The 27,900-nt window shown below is 34.0% G+C and overlaps 1 protein-coding gene and 1 long non-coding RNA gene across 3 annotated transcripts in view; one reads left to right on the top strand and one right to left on the bottom strand.

Annotated features, from left to right (window-relative positions):
• Arl6 (ARF like GTPase 6) lies at positions 1 to 24,650 on the bottom strand. The gene is made up of 8 exons (XM_020177640.2): positions 24,282 to 24,650; positions 20,820 to 20,968; positions 16,274 to 16,335; positions 15,570 to 15,638; positions 11,744 to 11,838; positions 10,986 to 11,115; positions 7,365 to 7,420; positions 1 to 525 (listed from the first exon to the last, which is right to left on the bottom strand). The coding sequence occupies exons 2-8, from the start codon at positions 20,940 to 20,942 to the stop codon at positions 500 to 502; spliced, it is 561 nt and encodes a 186-aa protein (XP_020033229.1). The 5' UTR covers positions 20,943 to 20,968; positions 24,282 to 24,650; the 3' UTR covers positions 1 to 499.
• The window catches only part of LOC141423227 (uncharacterized), a 76,876-nt gene continuing 73,529 nt past the window's right edge, over positions 24,554 to 27,900 (top strand). The window contains exon 1 of one of the 2 annotated variants that reach the window (XR_012447919.1): positions 24,554 to 24,672. This is a non-coding gene — a long non-coding RNA (uncharacterized lncRNA). Of the gene's footprint in view, positions 24,673 to 24,811; positions 25,102 to 27,900 lie in introns of those variants that run through there. The other variant, XR_012447918.1, reaches the window with a different exon arrangement.

Raw genomic sequence — 27,900 nt, 5'->3', positions numbered from 1 at the left:
TTGTTGGCTCATTGCATTTTTTGTTTTATTATTAGTGACACACAGTAAAAACTTAATAGATATTAATTACCCCCTGTTCCCTTATAAATATTTAAATTTCTGTTTCACAAGCACAATTTATACTGCAGTCATACCATACACTAAATTTTTTAAAAGACAAAAATTAAAATACATCAAAGATAATATAAATCATGATAGGGTATTAAAATGACTAATAACTCTGACTTTTAAACAATTCTAATTACAACTAAATGTAGACCTTTACCAAGAGGCTGGTAATTCTAGGGGGTCCTTTTGAGGGAAGATTTAGTTTTTATATAATGGCCAGATTAGCATACCTGAAGTTCTATGTTCTTAAAAAGCTCAGAGTCCATAAACGTGAGAAGAATATTTTCAAGTATTCTTGGATGTACATTCTTTTAAAAAATTGAATGTAGTCAGTTTGCTTTAGATTTATTTGTTGAATTTAAAATTGTTGAGGTTTCCAGAGTCTATCTTTTCACGTCTTTACAGCCTGGATCTGTTCTGATAATAGAAAACAAAAATTATCAGTCTCTATGGGACAAAATCTATTTTCTAAAGCAATGCAAGAAAAATCTATGTGACATAGTAAAATCCTATACATACAGCTGTTTTTCTTAAAGCACAGTTAATATCACAGTTTTAAATTTTATTGAAGTTACATATGTAAATATACAGAACTAGTCTACCAGGTTTTATGAAAAATAGCATTGCCTTGCTTCATCTCTCATCCCTCTTCAGAGGCAATTATCTCTAACTCTCTTTTAGGTGATTAGTTGTATATAGCTAAATATGTTTTTATATGTACTCTTGAAATGTCAGTAAAGTGATAGGAGGCTTCAGGTCTCTCACATTCCCATGTTGCTCTTCTGCAACCCTGATTGTACTTCTAAATACTCTTGTTCTCTTACCATAGCAATGGAGTCATCATAGGTACATGTTAAATGTTATTCAAAGCAAAGATAGGTGGTATGCTCTGGTTACTTTTCCCCTACATTTTGTTTTCCTTGAATAATTTTCCTTCCCACTTCTAGTTAACCCATTTATTTAGCTTGTTGTGTTTGATATGTATTTAACACTGATTTAGTCCTGCTACTCTTTTAGTTTAAGCCTTTATTATTGTTAAGCATATTAGATAATCCACCATGTTCAACATCATAAACTCTTTTGTGTAAGGCACTGACATATGAACTCTCCATTGTAGACCAGCAGCTGTTCTCTAGGCCTGCCAGTTATTTTTGATATCTTTTCATTGTCATTCTAGGATCTCCCATTAACATCTTAAGGATTTGTTTTTCCATTCTCTTGTGTTGGTTTTCAAGTTTCACGGTCTCTTATTTTTCTCTTCTTGGCTTATTCCCTTGCTTTGAATGCATACTCTTTTCAGCGACTATCTTAGTAAAGGTATAGAATGTAAATTCTTGAGATTTGACACAGCTGAAGGTATCTTTATTCTACTGTCACAATATACTGATATTTCCTGAGAATGTAATTCCACTATTTTCTCCATGGATGTTTCCAGGCATTGCTATATTTTATAGCTTCCTAGATGCTGCTGTTGACATGAAACCTCCTATTTTTTTCCTCAGGAAGCTTGTAGAATCTTCCATTGTCATCAGTGTTGAATTTTATTAATGATGCACATTGGTGTCAGAATACTTTCCTTCACTGCATTGGGCTCTCAAGATGCTGTTCAACTGAAAACTCATCCTGCAGTTCTAGTAAATAGTATTTGATACTTGCTACCCACTTTATTTTCTCTTTGAATTACCTCTTATTTGGATACTAGGCCTTCTTAGTACAACTTCTTACTTTTTTCTTTTTTTTAACTCATTTATTTATATGTGCATACATTGTTTGGGCCATTTGTCCCCCCTACCCTCACCACTTCCGTCTCCCCCACACCCCGCCTCACTTCCAGGCAGAACCTGTTCTGCCCTTTTCTCCAATTTTGTTGAAGAGAAGACATAAGCAATAATAAGAAAGACAAAGCATTTTTGCCAGTTGAGATAAGGATAGCTATACAGAGAGATACCTAGCATTGCTTTCATGCACAAGTGTGTTACAACTCAAGTTGATTCATCTCTATCTGACCTTTTCACTGGTTCCTGATCCCCTTCCCATATTGACCTCTGTCGCTTTAAGGTTTCTGTATTAGCTCCTCTGCAGTGGGGACACCAAACACTTTCATGTTTTGGGTTTCCTACCTATCCCCACACCTCCTGTATGTGCTCTCCCTTTAACATGTGACCCAAGTCCAACAACATTGCTGTATTTGCCCTAGATCTAAAGTCCACATATGAGGGAAAACATACGATTTTTGGTCTGGTGAGCCTAGCTAACCTCACTCAGAATGATGTTCTCCACTTCCATCCATTTACTTGCGAATGGTAAGATTTCATTATTCTTCATGGCTGAGTAAAACTCCATTGTGTATAAGTACCACATTTTCTTAATCCATTTGTCAGTAGCGGGGCATCTTGGTTGTTTCCATAACTTGGCTATTGTGAATACTGCTACAGTAAACATGCAGGTGCTTCTGGGGTAAGCTGAGTCACATTCCTTTGGGTATATCCCCAGGAATGGGATTGCCAGATTATATGGCAGATCAATGTTTAGATTTTTAAGAAGCCTCCATATTTTTTTCCAGAGTGGTTGCACTAGCTTGCATTCCAACCAGCAGTGTACAAGAGTTCCTCTTTCCCCACATCCTCGCCAACACCTGTTGTTGGTGGTGTTTTTGATGATAGCTATTCTATAGGGGTGAGGTGGAATCTTAGTGTGGTTTTGATTTGCATTTCCTTTATGGCTAGAGATGGTGAGCTTTTTTTCATGTGTTTTTTGGCCATTTGAATTTCTTCTTTTGAGAAAGTTCTGTTTAGTTCAGTTGCCCATTTCTTTATTGGTTCATTGGTGTGGGGAGAGTTTAGTTTTTTAAGTTCCCTGTATATTCTGGTAATCAGTCCTTTGTCTATCTTACTTTTTTTTTTTCTTTCCAACTTCCTATGCTTTGCCCCTTTGCACCACTTGCTCTGTTTTCTTTTCTTTTTTATTGGGTTTTCTATTTTTACTATTCTAACTTCCCAAGAACTCATTGTTTTTGTTGTTGCTGTTGCTCCTTTTTAGTAGTATCCTGGTCTCATTCATGAAAATGGCATCTTCTCTTATTTCTTTGAGGATACTCTCTAATAGTTAAATTGTACCTTCTCTAATCTGATTTTCTTGCTTGTTTACATTCCTATATTTCATGTTTTTATGCTGAAATGGTGATCCTTTGCCATCTGCTCATGCATGAACACTAAAAAGAATGACTGAAACTTGGCAATGTATGTGAGGTTTGTCACATGTGGTCATCATTCTAGCTCATTTTGCTAAGCCATTTCCTTAGGAATCTCCAATATTAATACCTTTAGGTTTTTTTCTCTTAGGCTAGTCTGATACCTCAGAGATGACTCTTCCTACAGTCTGCCTGTCTATAGTGTTTTCTGGGAGAAGTAGGAGAAAGACAGAAGAGAATCACAATATTCCATATGTAAACTTTCAGCCACTCCTCATTTTCAGCTCAATACTACCACATACAGTTGTGGCTGGTACTTTCCAGTGTAAGCACACAGTGTTTGACTTTTTGAAAAGAATAACCCTTGAATTCTTTAGGGGAAAGGATGCATAACTGTGCTCTTTTCATCTCTACCATCATCCTTATTTTCAACTTCTACCATTTTCTGTGCCTTTGAGAGAGACCATTTGCAAAGTAAATTAGGATATGTTCGAGCTTTTCTTAGTGTTAGCTTTGGATTCAGCTTTCTGAGGTCTGTTAAGTCATTCAACATCAAGATATCCAGTTCCCAATGTCTGGTTGCCAGTTTCACCATTTCCATTCTTTAGGCCTATGTAGGTTGATGTTTTTTCAAAAGGCCCTTTAATCATTAGTGATATTTGGGGAGGAGGTAAAATTGAAGCATATCTTTAATTCTCTATCTTTCACTGGCATATCCAATATGCATAGTATGCAAAAGTCTAGTATTAAAATTCAGAAGTGGGCTGAGCATATAGCTTAGTGGTAGCAGTGCTTGCCAAGCATATATGAGAGTCAGGGGCCAATCCTCAGGAACTCAAAATGAAACAAAACAAAACAAAAATCTGGAAGCAATATTAACTTTTTCCATGCATAATATGATAAAATGAAGGTTTCATTAGCCTTTTGGGAAGAAGTCTCTGAAAGTTTCAAAGTTAGAAAACTTGAAGCTCTAATACAGTTTCTGGTAATTAGAAAAAAAAAACCCTATGGTCTACTTAAGGGTTCTTGTCTTTAGGATGCTGTACATATATAATTATTGAGAATCCTTCTAAAACAGAATAGAATCATAGGATTAAATTTGTCATTTAGTATTTTACAAGAAAGTTCCCAGATTTAAATTTAAAATAGAAAGATTAAATTGGTCCAAAATGAACCAGATGCCTTTTTTAGCAGAAAATGTTATGATTTTAAAAACAGAATGAACAGATATAAGTTCAGATCATCTTTTATAGTTACATTTACATAAATGCCTTTGGCTAATGAGTTCAATTACAGGCATACTAGTCTCCTATATTTGCTTATTTTCAAGATAAGTTTTTACTTCTTTTCATATGCAGAGTTAACTGGGAACACCAAAATGTAAACTATTTACTATTATAGAGAAAATCTAAGCAAAGGATGTCGTATTTGAAATCAAACTGATACACTTAAAATTTTTTTAAATCTATGTACTTAGTTTCTGCCTCTGCTAAATAGAGTGGTTATGTACGAGAGTAACTTTAACATTTATAGATTGTTTTCCTATACTAGGTACTTTAACACAGTATCTAATCTATGCAATAATGTATGATATTTAAATTTTTTCATCTTACAGATGAAGAAAATTATCCTCATAAGATAATAAGAGATGTTAGCTAATAGGTAGAGAGGTTTATTAATTTAGTAGTAGAACAAATATAGTGGACTCAAAAGCCCAACTCTTTTTACTACTTTTCCATGTTGCTTATAGAAAATAGGGATACTACCACACATTGTCAAAGATAGTTGTAAAGGGAACATAAGCTAATACATAAATAAAAAGACACAAAATTATTTCCAACAATGTGTCCTTCTTACAAAGCCTTGTGAATAAGATAAAATAGATCAGAAAACTCAAAACAAAAATTTGGTTTCAGGAGGAATTGCAATTGGTACTCTGCTTTAGATTGTTACTGACACCTAGTGGCCTATTTGCTACAGACAAAATAAAAGCAGGAATTAAAAAAAAAGACAGGAGCATTACAATTTAAAACCTACATGAAAGTCATCTTATTTTCAATAAGTATTGTGCTTTCAATTACTTTATTATATGACAGTAGAATTTCCATCCCATGCTATATCTTCACTGTGGTAATGACAGGTAAGGTAAGAAATCAGGCTGAAAACATGCCTCTGGCACCTGCCCACCCATGTTTATTGGAGTGGTATTCACAATAGCCAAGTTATGGAAACAGCCAAGATGCCCCACTATGAACAAATGGATTAAGAAAATGTGGTACTTATACACAATGGAGTTTTACTCAGCCATGAAGAAGAATGAAATCTTATCATTTGCAGGTAAGTGGATGGAACTGGAGAACATTACTCTGAGCGAGGTTAGCCAGGCTCACCAGACCAAAAATCATGTTCTCCCTCATATATAGACTTTAGATCTAGGGCAAATGCAGCAGTGTTGTTGGATTTGGGTCACATACTAAGGGGAGAGCACATATGGGAAGTATGGGGATAGGAAGGAAACCCAAAACATGAAAGTGTTTGATGTCCCCACTGCAAAGGAACTAATACAGAAACCTTAAAGTGACAAAGGTCAATATGGGAAGGGGATCAGGAACTAGTGAAAAGGTCAGATAGAGATGAATCAACTTGAGTTGTAACACACTTGTGCATGAAAAAAATGCTAGGAATCTCTCTGTATAGCTATCCTTATCTCAACTAGCAAAAATGCTTTGTCTTTCTTATTATTGCTTATGTCTTCTCTTCAACAAAATTAGAGATAAGGGCAGAACAGGTTCTGCCTGGAAGCGAGGGGTGTTGGGGGGGGAGAGGGAGAGGATGGGAGGTAGGAGGGAGAAATGGCCCAAACAATGTATGAACATTTGAATAAATGAATAAAAAAATTAGAAAAAACAACATGCCTTTGGCATCTTCTCTGGAATTTTCTTCCAGTTTATCAGTTTCTAGTAGGAATCAAGCCCATAAGCACGACCACTTATTAACACAGTATAAGAAAATAAGTTTAAGGGTTCACAGAAAAATCTGTAAGAAATTTTCAATTAAGTTTCACGTAATTGTAAAATATGACTAGAACATTCTTTGCCATTTAATGGTAAATGTCATGACTGCATAAATACAAGAGACAGAAACAAAATAGTCTGTGTAGGTAACTAGAACATCACATTTTATAAATGTTTAGAAATATACATTTTGTCCTGGCAGGCTAGCTACTCCTGCATTCACTGTGATATGTACTATAAAAGAGAGAGAGAAAAAAAAATCACACATACCAGGTATTAAAAGGCTAGTGTAGAAGACATTAGAATTTATAACTACAAGATTATAATTAGAATTTATATCTTGTAATTTATCCTTGTTCAGAGTGGGGACATTCCCAGTAGAAATGATAATAAGTTGTTCTTAAAATTGAACACTTTTGACCTGGCCATCAAGATTCTACAGTAAGGATGTACAGAACCTGGCTTCATTCACATCTGTTTATTGCTTTGTGTGCTTCAAGCTGTTCCTGTGGCTAGCAGACAATGTAATCTTAGGGAAAAATTATATATCTTAATTTATTCCCTAATATAGTAGGCCTGAACCAACCACTGATAACTATTTTGGTAAAAGAAAAAAGCTTTAAATACAAAAAATATCAATAGAAAACCAGCATTTATAATACTAAATATGAATACTGAAAGTTGTACATCCATGCTGGGCACTGGTAGTTCAGAAACTTGGAAGGCTGAAATTGGGAGGATTGCAGTTTGAGGCCAATCTGGGCATAAAAAGTTTGTGAGACCCCACTTCAAAGGAAAAAAAGCTGAGTGATGACACATGCCTATCATCCCAAACTATGCAGGAGGCTGAGATGCTATAAATAAATCCTTTAAGAATTAATAAAGTAAATGGAGCAAGGTATTGAATACTTACTGTACTGTTTTTTCTGACAGCAGAAATAAGATGGAAGTAAGAGGAAAAAAGGCAATGATACAACAAAAAATGTAAAAAACAAAATAATATAAAGGGAAAAGAAAGAAACACTGAAGATGCACAGTACTTTGTGATGTACCTTGAAGCCAGTCTATACCTTCTTGCAATCCTTCTCCTTTTATGGCATCACTGGCACTGAAAGAAAATCCATTTCATTATATTATACAACTATAGAATAAAAAATTACCATTTTACCAAATGGCATATTAATATATTCTAGTAACATATACTTGAGTAAAACTGGTTAAGCACTGAATTAGAAATAAATAGAAAATAAATCTGACAGTTAAAGAGCAAAACGTGAGAATCTTTTTCAGAATCTGTAGAAATGTTTTGAGAATTGTATCATTAAAGTTAGCATTGTAGGGATAGTACTTATGCTGACATTAACAACACATATACTTTGAGTTATTCTTCCCATAATGGAAAAGTTATCTAGAGTTAACTATTCTACTCCACACTCAGTCCCAATGGTTTGATAACATTTATTTGAAATGCCTGACTTTGGCTGTAATATAGCCATAGAATGGAGTGTCTTTGTTTCAAATGGAATTTGATATATACAGGGTTTAAACTGTGATTCTTACTTTGGTAACCTGGTAAAATAAAATCAAAATACAGTGGATTTCAGTCATAGTTTTATATTTATTAGGTGTAGAAATCTGACTATGTTAGTTAACTCTTTTGTCTTTAATTTTAGCATCTGTATAATGAGAGAATATTACCATTGACCTCACATAGTTATCGTGAGAACTAAATATTTAACGTATACATGTAAAACAGAGTACTTTCACTGTCTTACTTTCTTAAGTAACTTAAATTCTTATTGTGATATTTTATACAATGATGATTAAGTGATATAAACTAAAATAATAAAATACAGAGGATTTTTAGACTATCAAACACTGTTAAAAAGATACGGACTGACAGTTTCTTATAACATGTTACTAATCTAGTTATTTATTTTTAAAATATGATTATATGATAGTAATTAATAGATAATTACAATTTCTGAATGAGTTGGGTTCATTTTTGTGTGCTGGAGCACTACTGTAAAATGTAGCATGGTACTTAAAAGAATCAATGTCAATGTTTCTAATTAAAAGGAATTACCTTCAAGGAATTACTCATTAAATTAAGAATGACTTATTGCAGAATTATTTTAAAATAGGAAGACAGAAACAGTATAAGATACATAATTATTCAAAGCAAATTGTTGATTACACATAGTAATAGCAAAACATCAGTGTCTGAAATACTTACATCAAGAAAAATCAATGTATTGATTTTAACCAAATACACACAGTCCCAAACAAGTAATGATGAAAAAATCCTTTCCCACCAGTGGATGTGTCATCATCCTACCAAAAACACTGCATCTTTTCCTAACTTCCAATATTCAAGTTCTATCTTTCCTCTTAAATAGATCACAAGCCTTATCAATAAAACAGAAGCCAAATACCTTACCATTTCCAACAATGCCCTGGTGTTTTATGACCCCAAATTATTTCTCAGTGACCTCATCTTCTATAATGTCTGCCTACATAGCTCTGTTCTAGCCTGCCTAGATTTCCTACTGTTCCTGGAACACACCAGGTATACTGTCATCTAAGAAGAGACTTTTTGTTACTGGCCTCTGTGGTCAGGTAATACTCAAAGCCTATATGAAGTGCTCCCTGACCTCAGAGAGGGAACAAATCTCATTATTTTTCTCTCGTCCTACTTAAATTTTCTTCATCCTCCCCGCTGAAAATTGATACATTTATTGACTTATTAACTTTCTTTTCCTCAAGTAAATACATTTATATCATGCCAGGAATAAAGTCCAAGAACATACATGAAGACTAGCAACAAAAACAGGCCTTAAAAATCAAGAGTTGACTATATGTTTAGTACAATAGTAAAAAATAAAGCACCAAAATTTTTCCTTTAATTTCCCATACTGTATTGCTTTATGACTTTTCTCAATTGCCCATAAATGTATTTGCACCTAAGGTAAGAGATGGCCAATGTTTTATCTGTGTCACTGAGCATTATCTTTACATCTACAACTGGAAAAGAAGTATATATTTCTAATTTTATACATATTTTTAAAATATTGCAAAAAATGAAAAACAAACATAACAAATGAAACACTAATTTGAATTTAGTAAGAGATGTCTGGTTTGGATTAAGGAGAAGTAAAAACTACACAGAAATTTAAAACAAATTTTTGGTATTCTTCTATAAGTTATACAGAAAATACACAAAACTGGCAATAGCATTCCACACACCCTCAAAGCATCAGTATATGACTGTTTCTTTACAGAAATACTACTGAAAGGTCATAACTGAATAGATAGAGCCAGTAAAATTCAACTTATAATTATTTTAAGTAGAAAGAGGGTGATCCGTATTTTTTGAATGTTGTAAATTAATTTTACTTTAGAGGCAATCAATTCAGGTATGATTTAGGGAAATACAAAGGTTCTATCTCAAAATGTTTCTCTATCCAGAATCTTACCTTTCTTTGCCAATCAAAAACCACAGGTCCCAAAATTCTAATTCAAGAATCATTTCTAGGCACTGACTTTTCCTCTGATCCAAAAGGAAGGAAGGTTATACTCAAGATACACAACGTTTTCCTCCTGAGTAGAGATGCTGGAGGCATCAAGAAGGACTGGGAAGTTTCAAGGGTTTTCTCAACCTCTACTCTACTTAGCACCAAGGCTAGCTCTTAAATTCTTTTCTGAGCTCTAAAATGTTCTTGATTTACATTCTACTTCCATTTCTAGAAACAGTGCATTTCTCTGCTTCTGTGTCCAAACTTTCCCCTTGGTTACTTTAAGTCTTATAAAAAGGGGAAAACTCTGGTAAAAGAAGGACATCTTACAGCAGTGAGAGGTGGGTGGAAGGCAGGTAGAAGGGAGCTAATAAGGTAGTGATAAGTACTAAGTTATTAACTAAGATACAATTTCTAGTTATCCTTGTTCATTTATTTTGGTAGGAAGGATTTTAATGTGTAACTAAGAAATTGTTTTCCAAATAAACAATTCATAATGATTTCAGACACTAATCATTTAAGATTCCAATCATTTTAGTATGCCCAAATAAAATCAGTATTTCTATTTTTTCATGTTGACAGAGATTTATAGTGTACTCATTATGCACCAGGTACTATCACTATTACAAGGACTATACAAGTGGAAAAAAAAACCCTCACAAAATCCCAGCTCTCTGGAAGATAACACATGTAAGAAGACAGACTACAAACAAAACAAAACAAGGCAGAACAGAACAAGTCACAGAGTAATGACAGTCCTCAGTGAAGTACAACAATAAACCAGGAAAATTGCTTTGGAAAATGATTCAGACAAGGGGGATGTATGAACGAAAATGCCCTGAGATGGCATTGTGCTTGGTTTATTTCATGTACAGAAACAAATCATTGTAGTTGAAGTTGGGTGACTAAATCCGCTATTTAAGTTATTCTATTTAGGAGTTGTTTACATTTTCTTATTCCCAAAATGATTTGAAAGGTTTTAGCTGTAACGTATTCATGAATATGAGTGTCACAATTCTGTAAAACAAACTCATTAGCTTACTTCCTACCATGATTAGCCACTTTAGAGGTCAGGTTATAAAATAAAAACAAAAAACAAATCCTGAAGCTTGGAGACTTTTCACAAAGTTAAAATGAAAGGTAAATATAAAACTTTACCAAATATGCCACGGTTTATCTTTGATGTTCTCTAAACACAGCAATTGAGACACCTTTATGGATGTCACTGCATCTCTGAGATCCATTTTGTTTGCAAAGAATAAGATTGGAATTCGACGGTGCTTAATATCTAAAAGAGAAAATAAGATTATCATCACACGTTCAGCATTTTGGATCACTTTGCCCTAAATCCTTAAAAGTAAAATCTAATAAATTATTTTTCAATTATTTCTTTGTATCACACATACATAAACATTTAAAGATATATTCTCAAGCAAGTATTTAGTGATAAGAAATGTAAAACCTTCCTATGACCATCTGCCCTCTGGTTAGAAGCTTTAAACCAGACACAGTTGAGCTTGGAGAAGGAGGCTCAGTAAAACAGAAAAACAGCCATACAAAAGGGTCAGATATTTGCATATTTGTTGAAATACACATATTTTTATCCTCTTTTTCTGTCTGAATTTTTCCCTAATGACACATATTATTCATGTAATCAGGGAAAAGGGCATTTTTATTAGTGAGGAAATTTATGTTAGAGGATTCAAAAACCATTGCAAAAAGCTTTGAAATGTAAAAAACATAGTAATGTAGGTAAAGCTATTACAAAATCTGCATAACTAATATGTTTTTAAAATTTTTAAAAGAAGATAATCATGCAATATAAGCAACACTTTGTTAATACCAAGGAATAAAACATCACAGTAAATAAAACCCACAGCACAGATATCATACACTGAAAGAAACCACACATATACCTGGATGATTCAGAAGAGTATCAAGTTCTTCTTTGGCTACAACCATTCTTAATCTATCACTGCTATCAATGACAAAAATAATGGCTTGTCCATCTCTGCATAATATAAAGAAAGTGAAAAATTAAAGGTAGACTTATATTTTCCATATTTATAGTCCATTTGTATTTCCTATATATAAGTGCTTCATGTCCTAGGTCTACTATCATTACAAGTTTTTCTACTGTTTTTTCTTAGTCTATATGCTGCTTAATGTATTAACGAGTAGTCATATTTCATGGAAAAGTTCTTTTCATTTGAATGATAATTTGGTAAAATTAATCATTTTATGTTTTAAAAATTACAAGTTTTTTATTGAAAAATTAGGATATAAAATGGAACAGTTTAATATAATCCCTTACATAGATCCAGTAATTATTAATATTTTAATATAAATCAATTGACACTTTGTATATATTTACATTTGTTTTTAAAATGTAAATTTACTTGGTTTTGACAATATGGTTTGATGAACTACTTTTACATGAAACATTTAAAACCATAAACCATGGTTAGAAATGCATTTTGCATTGAAATGTAGTAGACACACAAGTATACAGAAATGCATTTGAAATGTCTCCTGAAGCAATACAGGTAGCTTTTATTTTACCCCACTTGACTTTTTTCAGAGCTGATAGCTAGCCACTGAACTTGTTTAGTGGATGATACCAGCACTTCAAAAATCTCTGATTCCTCTGCATCTTCCTTTTAATGGTTGCAACGTATCTAGCACATAAGTGTATTATTAAATCAACCTCTACTCTTGTACTTTCAGGATATTTTAAATTTTAATTATGAAAAACCTTGTGATAAATACCGCACATATTTTTAAAAAGTATTTTATGATGTTTTGAGATTTTCTTAGGAGTGACATTTCTAGGACTATGTATAGCTTAAAGTTTTGGAAAAACACTGCTGAAGTATCCTCCAGGAATGCTGTATTAATTTACATGACTGTTAGTAGTTTTTCCACTCACTTGTGAGCAATGGTTATTTTCAGCTTTTCAATCTTTGCCATTTTTAAAGCATATTATTTTGCTTTGTATTTCATTAATTGCTAGTGAGGTTTAATGTCTTCCATAGGTTTATTGGACATCTACTCTCTGTGAATTATTTATTTCAATCATAAATTAAGATTTTGAAGTTTGATGTCATTAGCAATCAAATAGATAAAAATAAATCCAACTTTTAAAATACCATATTTACATCAGGAGAGAGATGATATCCAAATCAGCCACAGAGGAAAAAAATACTATTTTTTCCTATTTAAATAATGATAACGTAGATTAATAAAGTCACCATTACTGATGGCTAGAGAAACCAGTAGAATTGGAAATATCTATCAAGAGATTTAAAAGTGTTCAATCACTTTGAGCAAGTTATTTTATTTCTGGGATTCAGCCTAAAGAAATATGAACTATGGCTAAGATTTACACATAAGAAGTTAGCTGGAAGGCTATTTACAATATTCAAAAATTGAGAATAGTCTTCATCCCTAAAAGTAAATAAATGTTTAAGTAAATTCTGGTACAGGTATATGAAAAAAAGATTAGTGAGTCATTACGTACATTCATTGTATGTTTGTCCCAATTTATCTACATATTAGAATATTGAGAAAATCAAGATATAAAACTACACATGGTACATAATTGAATGGCTCCTTTTTCTTTAATTATAAAAAGTATATATTAATATACTTTAAAACGGAAACATAAAAAAGATTAATAATAAATTTATTAGTAAGATTTATATTTTAATATTCATTTCTTCATTCTCCAAACTTTAAAAAATGTGTACTCCTTATGTTTTATACTTCATTACTTTTTTAGTGTAAAAATTATACAGTATCTAATATTATAGAATCACGTAAAGTTGAAAGTAAACAGCCCTTATAATTTCACTATTCCAAAACAAATGCTAGTAATGGTTTAGTATATATTCCACTAGCAATTTTCTTCTCTCTATATGTACTAAGCATTTGTTTACATTAAGGATATTTTTCTTGACATAATTGAGATAATAAAAAGGTTATCATGAACAATGCTAGCACATTCTTCTGTGCATGTACATCTTTGCCCAATTGTCTTAGTCAGAAGACACTTTTCTACAAGAAAATATGCTTGCTGGAGAGTATGGACTTTTTCTTGATTTTAACAGATATTGATAAATTATGCTGAAAAAGGATACTACATTTTCAACTTAGAGGATTACCTCACTTTGACAGTAAAAATAAAAATGATAGTACATGTTATTAACCTTTTCCAATCAACAGATTAAAATACAATTCTTTTTTTTCTTGTTGTTCTGGGGGTATATTGTGGCATTTATAAAAGTTCTTATAATATATCAAATATATCATAGTTGAATTTACCCCCTCCATCATTTTCCTTTATCCCTCCTCCTCCCTCCATTCCTGGAAGCAGTATTTTTTCACAAGTAGAGAGGAAAGAAATTAATCGGTTTACCAATTAATTAGAAGAAAAAGTTTAAAAAGTCCTATACTGAAAATTCAAGTTTCCTTAAAAAAAAAAAAGATGAAATAAAAATGAAAGCTCAGTGTCTTTCCTAGGAATTCAATGCAGAATGTCACAAACACATAACTTTTTCTTTTCCAAATGGGTTCCAAATGGGTTTCTCTGGATGTCAGAGGTCCTCTGGAGCTCCAGGATTTAAACAGGCCTTTGAGCTATTAAAATACTCACTGAAAAGTGTCTGGAATCAGTCCCCTTTGGTTCTTATCCCAAATATGATGCTTGTTCTCACATTGGCAGGAAAGAGTTAAATCAATTAAAATCTAAATCTGATCTGACAGACTTCAAGGCAGTAGTTCATAATGACAAAAAGGAGTTTAGTTAAGGAATATTGTTTTTAAATTTCAGGCTTCAAACATGATTCACACTGCTCTTAAATGAAGGAATCTTGTAATATTAGAAGTTAATGATATTGCTTTAATACCATATGCAAATCTTAAGGAGCCATAACATGTCTGAATCCTAGTAACTTCACAGCTGTCAATCTGAAGTAATTTTTGCATGCTGAAAAATATCTTGTTTAGAATTGCTCATAAAATAGACTATATGTTAGACAACAGTGTTATTTTAACTAAATTTGGTCAACAGATTTCTGATCTATAGACTATCATACTGGGCCTTGAAAAAATAATTTGAATAAGGAATAGATGCCTCTCCTTGAGGACTTCACAGTCCTATGAGGGAGGCAGCTATGGGACCTGATTTTAAGACACAGTAAATATAGTTACAGAGATTTAAATGACGAAAGCACTGTGCAAACACTAAGGACAGAATAAATGGGAAAACAGTAAAACCTGAGGTAAGGAAACTTTTGAGTTGGTCCTTTTCTTTTGAGACAGGTTTTGCTACAAATAGCCTAGGCTAGCCTCAAAGTTACTACATAGCCCAGCTTGGCCTTGAACTCACAATCCTCCTGCCTCAGCCTTTCAAACTGTGACTACTACAGGTTAGCACCACCATGCCTAGCATGAGCTGATTCACAAAGCATAGATAAAGGAAACGTAAAATGAAGTAGGATAGAAAGGGGAATGAAAATGGAGAATAGCACATGCAAAGGTCCAATGTCATGAAGGACCTGAAGTATTTGTGAAACAATGTGAAGTATGATTATATATTTTTAAATTAATAAGCATGCTTAAATTATATGAAATAAATATAATTATAACGTAGTCCATATAATCATTTGGATTTACAATTGTTATTTATTAAAATATAACCATCTACTTAAGTAGCATTCACAAATTCAGAGACACACTTACTTATAATAGTGCTCCCAGAGGTTTCTGTATCTTCCTTGACCTGACATGTCAAACACTGTAAAAGACAAACTGAAAAAAAAAAAAAAAGAAGAGGAAGCATAGCATGATGACTACATTATAAGCTATTAACTTTTTTGTGTGTGTGGTACTGATGTTTGAACTTAGGGCCTCATACTTGCTAAGCAGGTGATCTACCACTTGAGCCACACCTCCAGTCCTTTTTACTTTAGTTATTTTCAGATAGGGTCTCACTTTTTTCCCAGGCTGGTGCTGGACAGCAATCCTCCCTATTACTGTTGCTTAAGTAGCTGAAATTATAGGCATGTGCCACCATGCCTGCCTTAGGCTACTAAGTTAAAATGTGACTTTTACTTAATATTTCAAATTGTTTTGAAGGAAATTGCCACGATAATCAACATCGGCCAATATTCAAGTAAGAGTTCCAAAAAGGAATTTACTAATATAAATAGGATTTTGCAATGAAAAATATGTAAGAAAGGTGCTTTCTTTGCTAATAAGGATATCAGAGTTTGTCTAAACTCTTAAGTGTTGGAAAATAAACTAGAGGTAGCGATATAAAAATGTTAATTACTACAGGCTTCTAAAATAACAAATTACTTTTCTAAGATTAGGCGGGATGACCAGGTAGATGTAATGTTATTTTTTACTGGCAACTTCTTACCAACAAGGATAAAGTATATTACCTGGATGATTTGAATTTCTCTATGCTGAATCCTATTGTTGGAACAATATCTTGAGATTGAGCCTTTAAAAGAGAAGATAACTTAGAAATTTGCAATTACCAATGTAATTATCAAATTACTTTTCCTTAGGTTAAAAAAAGTAAAGACTTTTCTATGTCTAAAATATACCACTAAGATGACAGAATTATAATTTTTGCAACAGGATTATTGTGTGTAAACAAATGCTTTATAAAAGTTTACAGTTAATTAACTACCAATCTGTATTAACACATATATCTTAATTCACATTTTGTTATATTAAGCAAGTTAATAAGGACTTAAAAGTTTTTGCAAGGGATTTAGTATGTAATCCTGAGATAATAAGCAGGGCTTTGGAATCTTTCAACACATACTTTTTGGTACTTAATGATTTTATGTATGTTTTGGATTATTCTCCCATTTAGACAATCCTTACTCAAAAAAGTTATTGCAGAGAAGGTAAACAACAATTAACTTAATCACAAATGAGCACAATCAGGACAATTGTAAATGCAAAAACGTGGCTGGGAGTGGGAGGCAACAGGGCAGAAGGGGTTATTACTGTAGCTTGGAAGAAGAGTCATCATTTCAGGCTACTCTGAGGAAATGACATCTAACCCAGGAATGAATGGCAGGAAGGGGAAAAGTTATAAGTTCTTGGCAAAAAACAGTGCAGTCAGAGGACTTGGCCAGTGCAATGATCCTAGGGCAGGAAGGAACCCGATGCTCAGGACAACAGAAGCCCTGTATGTCTAAAATGTATAGATAAGTAAATGAGTGAGTATGCTGAGGTACGAAAGGTAGGGTCTGAAGGCCCTGGGAGGGAGTTCTGTGTAAGATTCAAAAGGGCAAGGAGTACAAAAAAGAGTACCTACTGACAAGTCTAACACGTGATTAAAATGTATTATACTGACTACCTAACTCATCAAATCCCTCCCAGCACTTCCAGCATCAAAACTTCATCCATTTGGATAAAAATCAATCCATTTTTTGATACAGATGCTTATAAATATCTGTACTTTTTACATTCCATATCCAATAATTCTCTAAGCTTTATTGGTTCTATCCCACAAACCTATTTCTGACCCTTATCATTTCTTGCTTTGAATTACTACAATAGCCTCCTAATGTTACTTGGCACAAGTTACTTAAGTCTAGGTTTTCTTAAATGTGAAATACACTATTATCCTTAGCTCCTAAAGTTACAGGAAAACTAAATGAGTTAATGGTTACAAAATATTCAACACAGTGTCTAAACACTCCACAAATGCTTGTTATTATAATTATACCTTCAAGATTGACTTCAGTCTTGTCCAAGTTTTGTCATACTCTCTCAAGTATAAGTTAAAAAAAAAAAAGAAGAATCCCCTTTCAGTTTATTTTGTCGCTTTTCCATGAAAACAGGAGTAGCAGAGAATAAATTTCCCCTCGCATCAAATATATTCACTGTGGCAGTTTATCTACTTCTTGGAAATTTAAATTCATGTGGAAAGACAGAAGCTGAAATGTCACCTTACTAGCAGTGTACTAGTGATAAGGCCTTCCAGAAAGCTGCCCTGCTTTTACCTTCTGAAGTTTGTTTATTCAGCTTTTCCGTCCATCCTATGAGCTGCCCTAGTATTTTTTCAAAAATTTCCTTCTTCTTGTTTGCAAGAAAAAATGTTTCTTTTCCTGGTACTAAGATTCCTCCCATCTTCTTTGGGGTTCCTTCCACAAGAAGCTTTGAATAAGAGCTTCCTAATTTTTACTGTTCCTCCCAAACACACCATCTTTGAAGGTTTTTACTGCTTCAATCACATGATAAAAATCATCACCTATTACTGAGGAAAAACATACTAATAAAAAAAGGTTTAAGTTAAAGTAAATTTAAAAGTTTACAGAAATCTTAGAAAATATATATCAAAAAAATAACATTATCTTCACTGAATTGTAATTAGAACATTCACCTAGCCTCTCCACAATCTAAAATTTCTTTTCTTCCCCTCAAAGTTCTCCTGGCAATAATTAGAGGAAAGGAACTCCATAAATTGATCAGGATAGAACATAAGTAAGCTAGTGCTTTCAGAGTCATGTGAAACTCATTTTTTCCTCTAAAGTGTTTCAAAAGAATCTCCAACTCTGAAGTATTCAGGAACAAATACATTTAGACAGTCTCCCATTGGACAGGGAATGGTAGAAAAAAAGCAAAGGATGTAGAATGGGCCTCTGAAGTAGTCTAGAGACAGACCAACATCAACCTGAATAATCAACATGAATAGAACACAATTTCTCTGAGAAACTAACCCATTTGCTTAGCTTCACTGAGTCTGCAAAAAGTGACATCCTCAGTGACATTAATCAAAATCCCCTAGCCCAAACTTAAAAAATAAATCCATCAATCTGTTTATCTGAAAATATACTTAAGCGTTAAGCATTATTCTGGGTATTCGTAATTCCATGTTTAACAAGTGCTCTATTTATGCTGAGGAGAAATTTAGTAGGTAAATTATCAAATGAATATGAAAGATAATTTCAGATTTCTTGGAAGTGGGGAAAAGACTGGAATTTTAAAAGAAAGAGTATCTGTATGAAAATGACAGCTGAAACTATTATTTTTATTTTTATTTTGGAGGGACTGAGTTTTTTGAACTCAGTGCCTCTTGCTTGCTAGACAAGTGCTTTACCAATTGATCCATGTACCCAATACTTCATTTGTTATGGTTTATTTTTTAGGCAAGTTCTCTCTTTTCCCCAGGGCTGACCTGGGACTGCAATCTGCTAACCTATTACTCCCATGTAGAGGGATAGTTAGTTGTGTACCACCATACCTTGCTTGCTTGTTGAGATGGGGTCTTGGTAAATTTTTTGTCCAAGATGATCTCCAACTTTGATCCTCTTGATCTCTGCCTCTTGAGAAGCTGGGATTACAGACATGACCCATTGTGGCTGACCTAGATTCTTTTATTTATTTACTTTTTGGTGGGACTTGGGTTTGAACTTAGGGCCTCACATTTACTAGGCAAGCATTCCACCCGTGAGTCACTTTGCCAGTCCTCCTTTGTGTTCGTTTTTTCAAGATAGGGTATCATGAACTATTTTGCCTGGGCTGGGTTCGAACTGTGATTTTCCTGACCTTTGCTTCCTGAGTAGCTAGTATTACAGGCATGAGTTACTGGCGCTTGACTCTGACACAGACTCTTAAAAAGAATGATCAGGTGAAAATGTCCTCCCTATCTCTTTACTCAAGAGTTGAGAAAATTCCAGCAACCTCAGCACACTAACAATAAATAAACATTAGGCTAGTTCAATATTAAACTGGATTTGGGTTCAGGAAATATCTAATTATCTAGAAATTGATTTTATCTACACACAAAACAAAAAGAAAACATTCCTGTAAAATGAGATGTGGAAGTGTTCTACAAGACATTTCCTAACAGCAGTGCAGATTTCTATAATTAATATAAATAATTCAATAAAATATTTTTCTCATGTGAATGAAAGCTCGTAAGAAATTCTTGAGTTCAAAGAAAGGAAACAAATGTTTACTACATCTAAGTGCAGAAGTCTGGGTCTTTAAGAAGTCCTCATTCAAAAAATGTTCCTTTAGCTATTATTATTAAACTGAAAACAAAACACACACAAAAAAGCAAAGACAGTTATTCTGCTCTTACAGTCTAGAAGGCAATTTTTCTGAAACAAGACAGTTGCCTAAAGACTGAGGTTCAGCAGCTGGGTGTGGTGGTGTCCCAGGGGGGAGAGACCAGGAGAATTGTGGGTGAAGGTCAGCCTTGGCAAAAAGTTATCAAGATCCTCATCCAACTCAAGCTAGGCATGGTGGTACATGACTGCATTTCCAGCTACATGGGAGGTGGAGGCGATGTGAAGAAAACACTAGGCAAAAAGTACAAGACACTATCTAAATAATAACTAAGCAAAAGGAACTTGGAGCATGGTTCAGGTGGTAAAGTGCCTGTTTAACAAGCACCAGGCCCTGAGTTCAAACTTCAATACTGCTCCCCCAGCAAAAAAAAAGACTGAGGTTCAGGAAATGATATCAGAAATTATGAAAGGACTGTTATTTCTAACATATATCATGGTGTTGAATGTACTAGCTTTACATACTTTTCAGTTATTAAAATAATACATTCACACATTTATTGTTTAAAATATCCACCTACTACTACTGATATGCACACTACACTTTTGGAGAAAACTAATTACCCACAGAACCTATAAAAATGAATCTCTGTACCTTTTGTTGTTCCTTCCATAAAGAGAGAACTAAAAAGGCAATACAGCTTGAAAGTAAACTTGGCAAATGTGAATGATCTTTAGAAAAAAACAATGAAAAAAAATTCCATTTTAATAATCAAGATTTACCTACAAACTGCAAATAATGGCTTACTAAGGCTTACACATTAAACTACTACAAGATTAATAGCATTTTACAACATGATTATATGAAGGTATAATGGCACACAAAATAATTCTCTGTACTACCTTTCCCTAGTAGCATACAATACATAAAGTCTGTAACAAGGATACTTACATTTGAAGGTTTAAGTTTGTTAATGATTGTTGTTTTGCCACTATTATCCAGCCCAAGACATAAAACATGAACCTCCTTCTTCTTTAGGCCAAGCAAGTCTGAAAGTCTATCTAGCAATCCCATAACGTAATTCAAATATGTACAAAGCACTACAAAGGAAAAAACACGTATCATCCAGAGGCACCTTATATATGGTATGTGCACAAAAAGTTTAATAATTTAAAGGACACAATTACAATGACAGTGTAAAAACCATGTCAATGTACTTTGCACTTAGTAAACAGAGTATAAGCTGATTATCAGACAGGAGCCTTAACTGAAATGCGGATTGACAGTTTGTAAACCCTGTCAACACAGAATAATGCTCTTGAAATACTCACATTTCTCACTGTAATTTATAATATTTAAGAAGAAAATTACTCCTCATTATTGTATGGAGTCTGACAATTTTAATCCTTCAAGGGAGTTATGAATTAGGCTGCAGCTGTTCTAGGAAATCAGAACAATGCACAGGCACTGAGTTTCACATAGAGTCTGATGCTGAAGCTCAGAAAGTAGAAGATAGACAAGAAGAGCAGAGAAAAACTGAGATTTCTGGCTAAAACATTTAGGCCGTTAGTTAAATCTGACACCAAACCATTGTTATATTTTACAATAATATGAAATGATAAAATAGTCACTCTTTTTGTTTGCTTGTTTGGTTACTTCCAGTTTGGGCAGGGCTTTTTTTTATTATACCATACTGTTATAATTTACAGCTGTGGTCTCCAAATGAAATTTTTCTAAGGAGCCTGCTTTGAGTTTATCACCAAACAAATATTACTATTGATAAGAGAGGAGACATATTCCTTTTGCCAACCTTCAGTGCTGCAGATACCACTATAGTACACCTGAGTACCAAATATTTCCCATTACCCTGAACAGTCATTCAAAAAAATCTCTAAATATCAATTTCACTTTAATTGACTTATTCTCATCTTCATCTAAGGTTCCATTAACTTGATATCTTATAGCTCATTTTGTATATTTTATTCTATACCATCCCAAATAAGGCCAAACTTTGAAGGACATAAGGCTGTAACAACTTAATTAATAGGAACTGGAGGCTTCAAAGACAAATGCATCTAAAGGAGGTAGCACAGGGGCCATTTTGCCCCTTTGGAGATCTCTATATGTATAAATTTCAAGGCCAAACTTTAACAATGTGCAGAAAAGAAAAAGTTCATGCCTCACTCAATCATGAGGCCTATAATACAGCCATCTTTGTCTTATTCAAAGGGTGTGCCTGACCTGTGGTACTTCCATTTGTGCCAGCTGGATCAAATTTTCTCTTCATATTATAGATTCAAATCTCACTCAAAACATTACTTTGAATCTTAGCTTAAGGACTAGGACTTGTAGTCTATTTTAAATTAAACTTCTGATGTAAAACAACTTACATATCATCTTAATTCAAAGTAAATTTGCTGTTACTCCATTTATTGCACTAAACACATTGGTATAAATAAATAAATTTTTCATACAATTTTGAAAATATTTTTAAAAACTATGATATGGGCACCATTTTACATTTTCCCCCTTCTGGACATCTACTACAAAGCACTGATGGTTAAAAACTTGATGTTTGAATATTCATTTTTATAGTAATTTATGTTGACCCATCTCTTTCCCATGTATTATCAAACACCTGATATTTGTTACTGAAATATTTTCAGATATACAATTCAAAACAGAAGTCAGTTTTTCTAAAGGGTATAAATCAAATTTATTGAACTTGCTTTATAATTATAACACAGCCTCATATACACTTCTATTTTTTAGTAATCATAATTTTCCTTCTGTAAGTTTACTTTCTTCATGCATAAATGAAAGGAACAAAAGATAATTCAAGGTACTTCATTTATTTACCATGTCTAGAGAGCACAGTGAAAGAACTTTCCTTGAAGGAACATCTCTTAAGAGGTGACTAAAGAAAGTAATATTTCTGACAGGCACTTGTCCATGGAAACCTTTTGGGGAAGCATTTCATGTGCATATAATTTGGTAAACCTGATCTACCCTTTTATAGGTTTGGTCTGTCTATATTACTACTACAATGTTTTAATTCTTGCACCACTATAATACACTTCATCATTTGATAAGGCAAGTTCCCTCTTCTTAGTGTATTTATTTCAGAATGACAGATTTCTTCAATGGTTTGCATACCTTTCACAGAGATTTTAATGCCTTCAGTTATAAGGAAAAATATGATACGAAAAATTTCGTGCTTATCTAGGAGACATCTTGTATGATACTTTTAGGGTTTTTTCTCCTCCCATTTTCTTCTTTTTGTCTAAGTTTATAGAAAGCAAGATCTTGAACAACAATAAGGTTTTCCAAAGGCTAATTATGATTAATCTGAGATTAGTCCAGATCATTCTTACTAAAACACAAAAACTCCGAGACCGAAAGAGACTTAATCAATAAGAGATGACAAGATTAGGCCAATTTGATAATCACAATTCTGAACATTGAAAGTGAGCTAGCAGGATGTGGAGGTGGATAATAAACAGTGAGGCATACATCACAAAGTATATTTAGCTATTTTTGATTATCCAACGATCTTAATTTCTTCAAAACTATTCTAATGTTTAAAATTTTAAAAGAAAATTACAATCTTGGTTTAGGAAAAATGTAGAAAGCTGATGTTGAGAGTAGCCAGTCTCAACACTACTGGATAGCTTATTGGAAAAATATCTTCAGCTTAAAAATCTTTATGTACTGTACAATAATGGCAGAATTCAGACATCTGAGGTCAATTTGCTACAATGGAACAACTCCTGTATGTGAATCAAGAACATTTGGGTTTGACTACTGGCCTGCTACTTGTGCGATTTTTCCAGTTGCTTAGCCTCTTTGACCTTCCTGTAATCTCTAAAGCAGTGGTCATGCATAGATTTTAAGGTTGTTCACAACCTGGCTTCAGTCTACCTTTTCCAAATTTTCATCTAATTGTTTCCCTCTCTTTATACATCAAATTCCCCTCGCTGCTCTCTGAAATTCAGCCTCCCATAGAATTACATGTTGCCAGAAAAGCCCTGAAAAATTTACATGTTATTCACCGTTAACAGCTTGGAAGGTAAGCTGCAGACCGAGATAACCCATAAATGCTACTTTGCAAACTTTAGACGTGCTGTTTGAGTGAACTGTTGAGAATTGTTTCTTACTACAAATTCATTCTTATTCAACTTTCAGTTTTTGATAAAGAAACTTCAATCACATGTCCCAAGCACCATATAAAAAGGTTTGCCCAAGCCGTTAAGTTTTCTAGGGTCCCTAGCACTCACCACAGGAACCCAATTCTCCTTTTCCATCTCTCACACATCAGAAACAAGTACTCGTTTGGAGTGAAAATGTGAGAAAGAGCAAAGTTCTAAACCTGATAGGGAGAGGAGGGCCTGTGGCCACAAGCTAGGGAGATACCTGATGCTTGAGGCTAGTCCGGAGAGACCGGGAACTGGCGAGAACAGGAATGGGGGCACTCTCTCGCTCCCGAGTCTGGGATGGGAGGCTGACAGCAGGTGCCTCAGCCTCTTCTACGCCTCCTTAGGAAGGATCCCCTGTCCGGAGCAAAGCCGCCTCTACGAGGTGCAGGAACCCGCAGTCTCTGGCAGGATTGGAGCATCAGTGGCTGAGCAGGCGCCACCGCGCGCACGTTCCCTTGGCAACAGCTTCTTCCGGTCTTGAAGCCACGCCTCCTGTAGAGGCGGGTATGTTAGCTTTTTAGTCCTTGTGCTCTTGCTTCTGGGATTGAAGAGCTCTCGGGGAACAAAGGTCAGGGACATGTCGGTCGAGGAACTCTAATAAAGAAAGGGTGAGCATGAGAGACAAAATGAGTTGCCAATTCCCTGTGGGTTGCCGTGCAATCTGTGGTAGAGCATGATGGGAGGTGTACGCGTGCGCACAGCATGCTGGGTAACATTTTGCGTCGGCCTTTACTGCGTGCGTCTTACGTCGCTGGTCGCCCTTAGTTTCTCCCAGAGGCTGGCGCCTGTATGGCGCTGAGGACGCACACTCCCTGCGTAGTTACCCCGCGCGGGCGGAAGTAAGTGCGCGACAACGAGTGCGGGATACGCCGGTGCCCACTCGGGCAAGACGGCCGCCAAAGCTGTCCCCTTGCGCATCGCACCGACCCTCCCCCAGCCTCTGTTAGGCCTCTGACGCTGAGTCGTGGAGAAGTAAAGCTGTTTAATTTACGTTGGGAGAGGAAAGGAACTGGCGTAAAAGGTCGTGCAATTATCTGGTAGTATATTCTTTTCCTAAACTAGGAAAAAAATGCCAGACATTATTTGGCAAAGGAAATATGCCTGTAGCCTTGTTTCTTAGCTGTTTGGAAAGAGTTTTCAATCAGTCATAATCTCTTCTGATTAGATTACAATCCCCAGAATCTGGTTGTCGGAAAAGGCATTAGTGGTATTTAAAATTAGTTATCTTTAATTGCACGTGGATTTTATAGTAATAATAACGAATGATCCTCGAAAATGTTTAGCAATGCACTCTCCTCCTTCCCCCCGAATTTTTTTTTTTCTCTGAAGTTTTCCAGCGGACGAACTATAGATGCAGTCATTTTAAAGATCTGGACTTTTTTTTTTTTTTGACCAGACTTTCAATTTGTCCAAGTTCACCGGCTTCACCTCTAATGAATGACTTAAACATTCCTTAAAGAGGGGTTGTCTCTTATTTTCCTTGTTAGCTATGAGTATGATATTTTATTTTTCCTTTCCCGCTGGCTAGTGTTATGTTTTTACACTATCTGTGCTTTGGCCTGTCAATCAGTTTGACCCATTAAATAGAGTACAAGGGTGGAAAAAAATCTGAAAGGAATTCCATGAAAATAATGATGGTGGGAAGGAGAGTTGCACATGTAGAATTATGATTATGGGATGCCTTTTATTTTGTCTTTTTCCAAATTTTTACTCTGCAAAAAAAATGTGGGTTTGTGCTCCTGACTACTACAAGACAAAACAAAACAAAAACCTTCTACACAGTATTGCTATGTAAATGTCCTTGAGAATGTAAAGTGTGGAAATACGCCATATTATGTTGCCTTAGGCCGATTAATCTTTCTCTATGCTTCAGCTTCTTCATCTTCAAAATAATGCTAGTGTTTTTGAGGATTAGTGAGATAATAGAAGTATAGATGTTTGACACATAGTAGGTGTGTAATAAATAATTTCCTATCATCCTTTGTCCTGATTTTTTTTTCTAATTATATAGATCATTGACCCAACCCCTAAATGTGGTCCTTTAATTTCTGACCCTCAATGCATTTTCAGGGAAGTGTTGATTACTTTTCTGTGTGTCTGAATGTTGTGATTCACTTTGACAAGACATGGAAGGTAATTTGCTTATAGATGGAATATGGCAATGTTTTTCTTAGACATAAGCAGAGATGTTAAGGATAACTTTTGTGAACAGACTTAATTTTTCCTACTTGGAATTGAAGTTTTCACCCCTAATTTGAGTTCATACATTTTTACTTAGCACAAGACATTGGTAAAATCTTGAAATAGAATAGGCAGATTGAACACCCAATTTTGCAGTAAACTCAGAATTTTTTAATAAAACAAGTAAAATGTGAATAAATCATCATCCTAAATAAGTGTAATTGATGCGATGTCTTATTAGTAGAGCTGAAAAACTTGTCTTGAAACTCACAATTTACTTAGTGATCTAGATGTCAGTCTTAAAAACGTCAACTTTTAAAAGAAAGTAAATATTTCATAGGGTTGAATCTGCTATTTTGGTGCTTTGAAAACTGAAACTGCTCTGCTAGTTTGGTGCTTTGAAAACTGAAACTGCTCTTGAGCAGCATACAGTTGTTCCACTTAATTTAAGAAGTTAGTTTGACTCTTCATTTTATTATGAGAATAACAAGCTTTGCAAATGGTGCGTGATTTTCTTAAGTCTACTTAATTAATATGCATGTGTGAAAGAAGACAGTTGTAAGTACCTCCTTATCAATTTTAACTTCATACTGACTTTCGGAACTATAGTAGGAAAATTATAAAGAAAAGAGTGATGTACGTTGAACATAGCACTATTCTGATTAATTCAGGATACTTGACAGTGTTTTTTCTTACTAGCAATTTTAAGTGAATATAGGAAATTCCTAACTTATAATTTATTAGAAATTTTAGAAGGAACATTGATGTTATGTGCGTCTTTTTTGTTATCTGCAATTTGTGTATAGTACTGCCTTTGCAATGAATAATTCACTTGGAGCTCATAAATACTGCTGTAAAGTTTGTATAAACATATGTGCTAGTCAGAGTGATTTATGTGAATTTATATGCAGACTTTAATGTTATTATTTTGAAAAATTGTTATACTTTACATCCAGAATTATTAAAGTTATAAAGAAAATCTAAATTTAATAAATTAAAAAGTAACTTACATTAAGCATACATTAATACAACAATATAAAACATCACAAATTCAACCACCAAACTTTAACTTTTATTTGCTAATAGATATTTTAATAAACAGGCTTTCTCCATCTGAGAGACCCTGATGATGCCTCTTAGGAAATCATAGAAAAATAAAATACAATAACTAGTAATTTGTACTTTGTACAAAAATCTTATGTTGCTTAGCAGGTTGTTTTGCTAAACACCATATTCTTTCAGCAAGTAGGCGACATATGTAATGCAATTCACTGTAAACAATCCCTCATGTTGGGAGAAATGAACCAAGCCTTGTATGCACATATGAATAATAAAAGAAAAATGAAAAAAAAAACAATCCCTCATGTTGAGAGCTGAGCATTCTGTAACTCTATTAACTTGTAAGCATGCCAGCACATGAAAATTTACATAAAACAATCATGATACAGATTTTTATTATATGAAAATAATACCACTTTCAAATAAATCTGCACTACTTCACTGCTATAGTAAAGTAGATAATAGGTAGGATTGCAGTTCAATTAACACCTTTTTATGTGTTCATCTCTCTCTACCATATTGTGATTACAACCAGAAAGAGAACATAGGCTGTGTAAGGAACCAGAGCAGAAGGCAGATATTGAAGATCTAACTGG

This window comes from Castor canadensis, chromosome 5 (genome assembly GCF_047511655.1).
Source record: "Castor canadensis chromosome 5, mCasCan1.hap1v2, whole genome shotgun sequence".
Lineage (NCBI taxonomy): Eukaryota > Metazoa > Chordata > Mammalia > Rodentia > Castoridae > Castor > Castor canadensis.
This window is presented reverse-complemented; position numbering and strand designations above follow the sequence as displayed.